The sequence below is a fragment of the Eptatretus burgeri genome, chromosome 8, assembly GCF_056783735.1.
Source record: "Eptatretus burgeri isolate ZD-2024b chromosome 8, Ebu_testis_v1, whole genome shotgun sequence".
Taxonomy (NCBI): domain Eukaryota; kingdom Metazoa; phylum Chordata; class Myxini; order Myxiniformes; family Myxinidae; genus Eptatretus; species Eptatretus burgeri.
The window spans coordinates 89,260,210-89,270,745 of NC_140968.1; the positions used below are offsets into that span (position 1 = coordinate 89,260,210).

At 44.2% G+C, this 10,536-nt stretch overlaps 1 protein-coding gene across 2 annotated transcripts in view; it reads left to right on the forward strand.

The window, feature by feature from the left end:
* Positions 1-9,139, forward strand: part of LOC147022240 (uncharacterized) — a 50,888-nt gene extending 41,749 nt beyond the window's left edge. For both annotated transcript variants that reach the window (XR_015061125.1, XM_085892932.1), the window contains one exon: positions 6,653-9,139. Coding sequence is in view for 1 of the 2 variants with exons in the window: in XM_085892932.1 (XP_085749058.1) it covers positions 6,653-7,155 (503 nt within the window). In the remaining variant the exon portion in view is untranslated. The remainder of the gene's footprint in view (positions 1-6,652) is intronic.
* Positions 9,140-10,536: the final 1,397 nt, after the last annotated feature.

A 10,536-nucleotide genomic window follows, 5' to 3' on the forward strand; every position in this document is an offset into this window, starting at 1 on the left:
TGAGAAATGGTTGAGGACGTGTTCAATTCTGGGTTATTTTCCAACTAAAATGGCCACCAGTCTACCAGTCGACCATCTTTCATCAGATCACAACACAAAGTGAGGTGCATGTGTACGTCATCCAGTACAGACTGTGCTTGTGCCAAGTTTGAACAAAATGGCATCCAAGGTCAACTCCAGAAGTGGCTACATTGTTACACTTCCTCAACTCTTATAACCAACATGTGGCACTCAATTGAATCCTTTCATCTCCTCTCCATGTGAAGTCTGAAGTTCCCCAAGGCAGCTTTCTGGGCCCTGTTCTTTTTCTGGTTTTCATCAACGACTCTGGAAAATCCTCTTTATCTCTTTGCTGATGACTCCACCCTCTGCTGTACCATCTGTCATCCCTCAGACCGGCAAGCAGCAGATTCTTCGCTTGAGGCACTGTCACACCTTGACGATTTAGCCAGCGTATGCTGACGTATGCAAAATTTGGCTAAAACGCTGGCACACGTCGAATACGTTATGGGTAAGTTTGTATATGTTAAGTGCACGCTGGCATACGTCGTAGGACGCTGGCTTTCTTTAGGTCATCTCTATCATCTCAATAGAGATGACCTAATAATAAGTCTCAAAGTCTGTCCGTCCGTTCGTCCGTACGTACGTCCGTCCATCCACAATCAAACCGAGTGGAGACAAATAACCAATAGTGGAATGGATAGAGATCGATGAGACATGCACAACGATATAACTTTCAAGGTCGTCCAAGGTCGAGGTCAACGTCACGAGGCTGTCAAAGTTGCGAAAATCGTCGATTTCAAATCGTATCTCCTCCCTCATTTATCAAGAGAGATCAAATGTTATTCGTGAATCAGATAATACGGACTGTTATCTGGAAGAACACGAGCCATTTTTTTTACAATTTGCTCTCGTTCCAATTTTATAGCCCTTCAAACTTCACTGATTCCCCGTCTGGGCCGTTCATAAAGTACATACAAAAAGTATTAACTTAAGAACCGGAACTCTCCGAGACAAATATTACATTTTAAGCTTTTGTGAGATTTAACTAAAACAATGGAACACAAGTTTATATGCACACTTACTTTCATTTATGACATTAACATTGTCTTGAATGTCAATTTGTACTTTTATTTTCATAAATGACGTGCTGTGATAGTAAAAGAAAAAGGTAAATTACACCGCTCGGGACTGCATCGTCATGACTTACAAACATTGGTTCATAAGGAACTGCTGGCTTTGCAAGCGATTAGCGATGTATGAGGGGGGTGGGTGGTTTAAAGCCCGCGTACGAGCTGCGTACAGGGGCGGGTGGGTGGTACGACAGCTGCATACAGAGGGGGGTAGGTGGTTTAAAGCCCGCGTACGGGCTGCGTACGAGCTGCGTACAGGGGTGATATGATGGCTGCATACATACTTTATGAAAGTGGTGTCGGACTACATGAAAGCGTTTCAGAAGATGAAGGTAAGCCTGTCGTCATCGCGAGTGGGAAAAATATCCCCTTTCACAGGAACATTTTCGACGTGATGTTGAATCCGTGGACGTCAATAATTGTTCCATATTACTGTATTACCGTAGTAAATAATTACTGATGCATTTGAGATAAATCTACAGTTCGTTGTAATCTTCAAGTATTGTGATGTGATATGAGACGTATATGGGGGTGGGTGGGTGGTCACTCGCCTGCATACAGAGGGGGGTGGGTGGTTTTGAAACCCGGAAGTGGAGCGTACGTACTTTATGAACTGCCCCTATTCCAGTCTGGCACAGAGTTACTTTCGACCTCTGGCAGAGATGACCGGCACTCCCGCTCGGGGGTATTTTTTAACCTCCGCCATCGAAGATCGGAGGTTGCTTTTTTCACCCCTTTCTGTTTGTTTGTTTGTTTGTGAACAATATTGCGGAAAAACTCCTCGAGGGATTTCGACGAAACTTGGTGGGGTTGAGGTATGGTCCAAGGACCATGCCATTAGATTTTGGACTCGGTCACAAAATCCAATATGGCCGCTATGACGCTAACAGCTTTGTTTCTACATGTTTTAAGTGATTTCCAACCCCCCCCAAAAAAAAAAAAAAAAAATGTTGGAGAAAAGAACTATAACTCTGTCAGCACTCTTGACGTCATATTTAATGAATAAGATATAAGGTTCACTTGAGTGACCCAGCAGTATTGGCGGCGGAGGTTTTGCACTCCACCGAGTGCTCCCCCTCTTGTTTGTGTGTGTGTTTAATTGTTATGTATCTTTAATGACAGTTCTTGGGCATGCTTTATGGACACACAGTCTTGGCTATACAGTGCTGATGGAAAGTCTTCACCCCCTTTCTAAACTTTCACCTCTTGCTGCCCTGTAGTCTGGAATTAAATCAGACTTTTTCCACCTTTATTTACAGATCGTAACCCACAACTTCCAAGTGAAAAGCAAATTCTACAAATTTCAGATAATTCCGTATAAACCGTGGCCGTGTGTTCACTGCATCCGTTTTTCACCCTCAAAGGGTGTGTGTGTGTGTGTGTGTGTGTGTGTGTGTGTGTGTGTGTGTGTGTGTGTGTGTGTGTGTGTGTGTGTGTGTGTGTGTGTGTGTGTGTGTGTGTGTGTGTGTGTCCCTCTCCCGCACCCTCTTTCACACCCTCCCTCCCGCAATGAATAGCAACATCTGGTGTGGTGACGCCGCTCTCCCCACCTCCCCCCGAGCTCCACCTTCTTCGTCCTCCCTGCCTCCTCCTCTCTCTCTCTCCCTCCCTCTTTATCCCCCCCCCTTATTGTCCCCGTTAGTGAGGTGATGGGTTGTATTTGCGAGGAAATGAATATTTTGTTCATTTTATTTTCTTTTCGAGATAGAAATACGTTTGTACATTAACTTTGTACGGAACAAAGTGACGGAGATATCAACATGCTTACTCCCATTCCCATGTCCGCTTAATTTCGTCTAACAGTCTTATTCTTATTTTCAAGATGATGGAGAGGAGAGGCTACCAAGAAGTTTTTATTTTTCTTTCTTATTTTTTAATATCATTAAGAGGATTTTTTTGTGACGAGAAAAAGGAAGAAAAAGGATTCAAACTCTTAAACTGAACCTATTTTCAAAATTTTAATGCCGGAATTGAGCTTAACAGCAGTTCCAACTGCTACAAAAGTGTTCGTTTGGAATATAATTGAAATTCAGCATTGATCGTTTTTAAGACTGAATTTATTTTTTTTCTATACCTGTGTATTAACCACACCCCCAACTTTTACCTTTGTTACCAATAAAAACGTGCTGTTTATACACTGGAAAATACGGTAATTAAAAATACGAAACTATAATATTGTTGCGGCCGGGGATAGGGTGAGAAGACCATTGGGGGCGGGGGGGGTGGAAGTTATCTCGGGTTCCCACCGGACTACCCGGAATTGCCAGCCATCGCACACGGATAACTAAGTGACACGGCGGATTGCTAACCGACTGTGAATGCCAATAACTCAACCACGTGCCTTAGGGTCCTCAGTCTAATACCGGTTACCTAAAAATAATCACGTGATCCATTTACCGAGGGACACGCCCTCGATACGCCTTGTCCGAACCGGATCAACTTACCTGATCAGATACAGCCGAGCGACACTGCCTCGGAACGTACCGGCTAAAAGGAACGGATCGTTGGGAATAAAGGCTAGGCTCGGATACAGACCATGCTGGATCAATGAAAGAAAAGACAAAAACGAGCTGGGAACATTTCTCCATAAGGATTTATTACAGGCAGGTGACGAAAGATATGTGTTGTTTTTATGTGTCGATTTATTGTTGTTTTTAAAGAAGGGATAGCAAGAAATGTGAGGTGGGACAATAAAAACAAGCAACTTGCAAAAGCAGGCACAGAGCAGACCTATCCCGATATAATTCTTCTGAAATGTTAACTTAAGCGAGGACAGGCGCGCGTGCGCACACACACACACACACACACACACACACACACACACACACACACACACACACACACACACACACACACACACACACACACACACACACACACACCCCGATGAAGAAGAGATAATGAGCAATAGGAAGAGGAGATGAGGCTAACGGTTTCGTAATACCTTATACGATTGACTAACCACGACACTCAGTCAGTTTTTGGGGGGATGCTCCGCTGAACGATCCCTCCTTGATAGTTGGGGAGTCGTCTCCTGCTTGGCTACAGTGCAGCAAAGCGTCTGCGCCGATCCAGAGTTTGCGACCGTCAGGCATGAGGGAGGGACTTTGGTGATGGCTTCATTCTGGCTACCCTCCCGTAAGGCCAGACTTGTAGAGTGCTTGGAATGTTGTTGTCACATGCACACAGTGACCAGTCTTTGCCATAAAGGCATGTAGTTCTTTCAAAGTTGCCATTGGCCTCTTGGTGGCCTCTCTGATTAGTCTACTCCTTGCTTGGTCATCCAGCTTGGCAGACTGCCTGATCTCGGCAGGGTCTTGGTGGTACCATACACCTTCCACTTATTAATGATCGTCTTGACTATGATCCAAGGGATATTCAAGGTCTTTGAAATATTTTTATACCCATCCCCTGATTTGTGCCTTTCCACAACTTTATTCCAGAGGTATTTTGAAATCTCCTTGGTGCTCATGGTTGAGTCTTTGCTGTGACTGGCATTCTCCAACAGAGGAAACCTACAGGAACAGCTGTTTTCATTCTGAAATAATCAGAATCACTACAATTCAACACAGGTGGAGGCCAATTTACACGGTGTCTGATTTTGAAGGTGATTGGTTACACCTGAGCTCATTAACCTCTCCCATCGAAGATGGAGATAGTTACTGTTTTCACCCCTGTCTGTTTGTTTGTGAACTATTACGGAAAAACTCCTGGACGGATTTCGACGAAACTTGGTGGGGGGATTAGGTATGGTCCAACGATCATGCCATAAGATTTTGGACTTGGTCCAAAGTGCAATATGGCCGCTATGGTGGCCATTTTGGAAAAATATTTGAATTTTTGTTTTTGCATTTCTCCATGTTTTAAGTGATTTCCAACCCCCCCCCCCCCCAAAAAAAAATAAATTAAGAGAAAAAAAAATAATTTTGCAACTTTTTTTTCAAAAAATTTAGAATTTATTTGAAAAATATTTGAATTTTTGTTTTTGCATTTCTACATGTTTTAAGTGACTTCCAACCCCCCAAAAAATTTTGTTAGAGAAAAAAACCCAGAAATTTTGCAACCTTTTTTTCAAAAAAATTTCGATATATTTTTTTTTTTTTTTTTTTTGGCATTTCTACATGCGCTTCGATCTAGTTTAGTTTATTCCATCGTGGTTCAGTAGAGTCTGATCCATTTTGACCTACAATGAATAGGATATCAGGTTCACTTAAGTGACCCAGCAGTATTGGCGGCGGAGGTTTTTCACTCTCCCGAGTGCTCACCCCCGAGTTTACAATTGCTATTATAAGGGGGGTTTTGACACTTATCCAATCAAGATATTCTAGTTTTTACTTTATTTCATTAATTTTATGGAATTTGTGGAATTCATTTTTCATTTGGATGTTGTGGGTTCGATGTGGAAATAAAGCTGGAAAAAGTCTGTTTTAATGCAATTTAATTCCAGGCAACGAGGCAACAAAAGGTGAAAATTTTGAAAGTGGTGTCGACTTTGTCGGTACTGAATCTAATTCCAAAGCTATTTAAGTTACCGGTAAATCATCTTACATAGAACCCACAAAGTCTTCATCTTCTGTGAAACAGCTGAAGCAATTGTGTGTCCATCACAATCCACATGGTCATCACACTCATCCTCTCCGAAAATTGGCCCACTTTTTCGTCAACTTTCATTTTGAGTTCGGCCGTGAAACTTTTAGGTTTTCTCTTACTCGTACTAACAGCAGGAGTGTGTTCAGTTACCAAACAGCCAGCTAACGCTTGCCGAGCCAGCCATTCCTTATCAACGCTTTCAAATGGAGTGCTTGCTTGAGTGCTCTCCAAGAAACTTGGTAACTGAATACACCCCTGACATTGTTCAGTAGGGACTTGTAATGGTATGGACGATTTTGTGGAATGATATATAATTAAACAGCCTGCAGGGGACTTGTACATTTCTGATGGATGGGTAGCGTGGTTTGCGGTCACATTGGTACCAGAAACCACGCTGGTTTTTAACACATCATTGCAGTAAACTTTAATTATTACAACAACCCTTTCTCAAGATATTCATTTTAATGTCATTTGGTTATTTGCCACAGTTGTATCTGAAAAGAGCCGTTTGCCCTTGACAACAAACCCGTGTCGGCTGCTGGAAATATGGAGAGAGTGTATTTCCCGGTCGTATGGAGAGGAAATATGGCTTATGGGGGTATACCGCGGTGTGGATTATACGTATCTGAAATTTTCATCACATCTTCTTCCTTGGGTGTGGGGTATACGAGGTGGCAGATTATTTGCATGAAAATACGGTACTGCACTTTAATATATAGATGTTAAATGGTTGGCAAGCGAAAGGAAAAGTTTCCTGCCCCCTCCACCCCACCCCCTCCTTCCCTTTTCATTGCTAGAAAACCAGTATATAAAATTGTACTTTGTAATACTTGATGTTGCACATTCTGTCAGAGGTAATATTTGAAGATGTGAAGATGAGTCTCTGGAATCACATTGCATTAAGTAATATGCTTTTTTTCTGACCACAGCCTTGGAAACCTGGCTGTGTCTCCTAAGAGCCAGCGTGACCAAGATCGGCGTATACGCCGCGAGATCGCGAACAGCAACGAGCGACGAAGAATGCAAAGCATCAATGCTGGCTGGCTTCCAGTCCCTCAAAACACTCATCCCACACACAGACCAAGAGAAGCTCAGCAAGGTTAGCTGTAACACCAGCACACATTGCACCATTTCCTACTCCTATCAGTTCTGTACCCCAAGGCTGTTGGGTTGTGTTGCTCAGCCTTCGTACACCTGCATGCTTCCATCATTTCTCTCTGCACGCAGCACGATAATTACTTACTTTGCTTATATTTGCATGTATCAAAAATGTATTTCAAAATACAGATATTTGAAATTGGGCTTGATTATGATCCGGTATCTCGGGCCGAAAGCCAGGTTTGTATCTGAGCGATCAGTTGAGCACTCAAATCTCATTAAATCGCACAATTTCAATTGTGTACTACTATGTTGGCGAATCTTGAACAAGTAGTTGCACAACAAGTTGCCCCGTTGTAGAAGTGTGTGCATAGTCAAGAGTTATACAACCAGTCGTAGTGCACGTGATAAAATACGTCGCTACAAACCACCCAGCACATTAATTAAAAGTCCAGCCTTTACTCTGCCATACGCAACCAGTTCTGCAACTGCTTTCAAGCTATTTGCAGAAATGCCATCATATTAGCGATTCAGGTGCATGTCACCAGTTTGTGCAACTGATCTCCTGAGTGTGGATCTGGCTAAAGGCCATCAAAAGTTTACTGCACTCTGAACTCATTGCTTACGTCAAGTGAGCACTCTCTCAGACGTCCATCAATCAATGGATTTCCGCTTTATATTGATCCAAAATGGATGTCCTTCATTGCATTTATGAACACCCTTTCTTTCTGCTTGATGCTTTGACACCATTAATCAGGACTGTTTACAGTTTGTTTCATATGAATGAGCAGGAGAAAAGCTTTTCTTTGTTTGAATTTTTTTCACTTTCTTTTGCAGTATTCTTATTTTTAGGTCATCTCTACCGAGATGACCTAATTAAGCCGGACCAAATGTCCGTCCGTCCGTCAACAATTTTTCTTTCTGATCTTGATGAAACTTAGTATGTGGGTAGAGGTCGATGAGTGTTGCACAAGGATATAACTTTTGTCCGGGTTCAAGGTCAGGTCAAGGTCACGAGGTCACGTAAGTTATAAAAATCGCCATTTTCAAAACCTATCTCGTCTGCCATTCTACAAGATATTCGGCAACTGTTTATTGATTATGATGGTAAAAAATATTATCTTGTATCGAACCGGACAGATTTTTGAATTTCCGTCCCATTTGGCTGCCACGTAACCTGGAAGATGGTCAAAAACACCACCCGGTACAAAGAAAACTTTTTACTTCCGGTCTTAATGAAATTTGGTATGTGGGTAGAGGTCGATGATTGATACCCAACGACATATTTTTTCCCCGGATTCGAGGTCAGGGTCAAGGTCACGAGGTCACGAAAGTTGTGAAAGTCGCCATTTTCAAAACCTATCTAGTCTGTCATTTGAGGAGATATCTGGCAACGGTTCATCGATTATGATAGTAAAAAAACATTATAGAGATGACCGTCACCCCCACACGGGGGTAATTTTTTCGTAGTATGCTGGCATACGTCGTAGTACGCTGAGGTGTTAGACAAATTTTCCTTGCTTGAAATTTTTCGACGTATGCCATGTGTTTTCGACCTCGACGTGTTTCGACTTATGAGTAACGTACAAGTAACGTGTGTCGAGGTGTGTCAACGATCGCGTAACGTGCCTACAACTTATGTCAACATATGCTGAATGTGTGTCATACGCAGAGTATGTCGAGAAATTTTCAACATGCTGAAAATTTCTCGACGTACTCGGCGTATGACGACATATGCCAGCGTACTACGACGTCTGCCAGCATACTACAACGTATGCCAGCGTGCTCTTAACGTATACAAAACTTATCCATAACGTATTCGACGTGTGCCAGCTTGTTTCTGCAAATTTTTCATACGTCGGAATACGCTGGCTAAAACGTCAAGGTGTGACAGCGGCTTCACACTTCGATGTTTAGTGCGGTTATGATGTGAATCGTCGAGCCGCAGCCTATGAATAGCATATGCCACGTTATCGTCGGCGATACGCTGCCGCGCTATGCATAAGTTAGACGATCGTTGGGCATAATTTGTGAACGCCGACAACACCCTCAGCATTCGTTGGTATAAGTTATCTAGATGTGATTGAAACGTTCTGTGTACGTTACGGATACGTTATGCATACGTCCAACACGTTATTATACGCCTAAGACTTAAAAAACATCAATAGTTCAGTGTACGCCAGCGTTTTACATACTGTTGTAGATTTTCCGTCCGTCGGCGTGCGAACGGTCTAACCAAAAGCGGTCGCTTCGCCCACCGAACGGACAATCCAGTCGCGGCTTTCCGGAGCAACGCCGGAAACCAGCCACGGGTGTTTTTAACCACACCACAACCTTGTCCGCACTCTACCTGCGCTACAGGGTCCGATCGCCAAATCTTCAATTTACCTAATTATTCGCGCGGGTGGGTTACCGAGAGATTGTACCTCAACAGGACCGCTTGGAAACGAGCCGCTTAAGCAGCTCGCTTCCTTTTTGTGATAACCGAGCGGGGTATTATCGCGCAGTCCCATTGGACCTGATCACTTTACCGGCTATTTAAAAACCAACTATATTCCGAGTGCAAGATGGGCAGTTCAATGAGGGAATGGACGCAACGAACAGGTTTTATTCACACAAGGACATTTATTATATTAAAGCACGTATGCAATTAAACAAGGCAAAACAGGAATGCAATGATACAAGCAACAAAAGCACGACAAAAGAACTACAACCGTCTACTTATTATGTACAGTCACTTGCACTAAACAGCAGTTCCTACTTATGAGACGGGCCCACGGACACATGTACACACACACACACACACACACACACACACACACACACACACACACACACACACACACACACACCCAAGAAATGGCGGCAGAGGCCTTTAATAACGAGCTCCAGCTCGGAGGACAGGTGAGCTGAAACCCAGAGCCCATCTCTCCACCTCGTGTGGTCTTCAAGTTGTTCGGACCCGGGCTCCAGCGAGAGCGAGCTGGATCCAATCGCCGTGAGCTGCGATCCTTCCTGAGCTCCCGCGAATCCTCCCGCGCTTCTCAACACGTGCTGGTGAGTCGAGGGGCCGATCCTTCCCGTCGCTGCGTCGCTTCCCCGAGGAACCACCTCCAAGAAGAGGTCGATGAGTCACACCAAGCCAGGAACCAAAACGGAGAAGAAAGAGCTCCAGAAACCAAGAAGAAGAAGCCACCACTCGCATCTCGAGCCGAGCGACCAGCTAAACATTCTTCCAAACAGGGCAGCTTGAAGCAAAAAGCTCTCCCGAGCCAAGCAGAAGCCGAAGCTCACGGAACCATCAAAGCAAAAAGCCTCCAAAAAGCCTCCTCCCGAGCCAGGCCTCAACCGAAGCTGAGGCTAACCCTAACCCTAACAGCAAAAAGCTTCCAAAGGCCTCAACCCCAACCCAAGCCAAGCAGGACCCGACGGTCTGCTGAACGACTCCCCTCAACTCCCTTCTCCAACTCTGCCCCCGAACAAAAGAAAAGATCTCCTCTTATCCTTCTCCCGCCCTTCCCCCGCTCCCGGCGTGACTCATGACTCATGCCCTCGTGCTCCACCCCCCGCTCAGCCACGGGTGGGAGGGAGTTGTTGACATCATGAGTCACGGGACGGTAGGGTTCTTCTTGCTCTTCACAGAAGAGCGGGAGGGATGTTTCCATTGTTCGTTCCCCAACTATTAAATCGATCCGCAGCGCATCCAATCAATTTC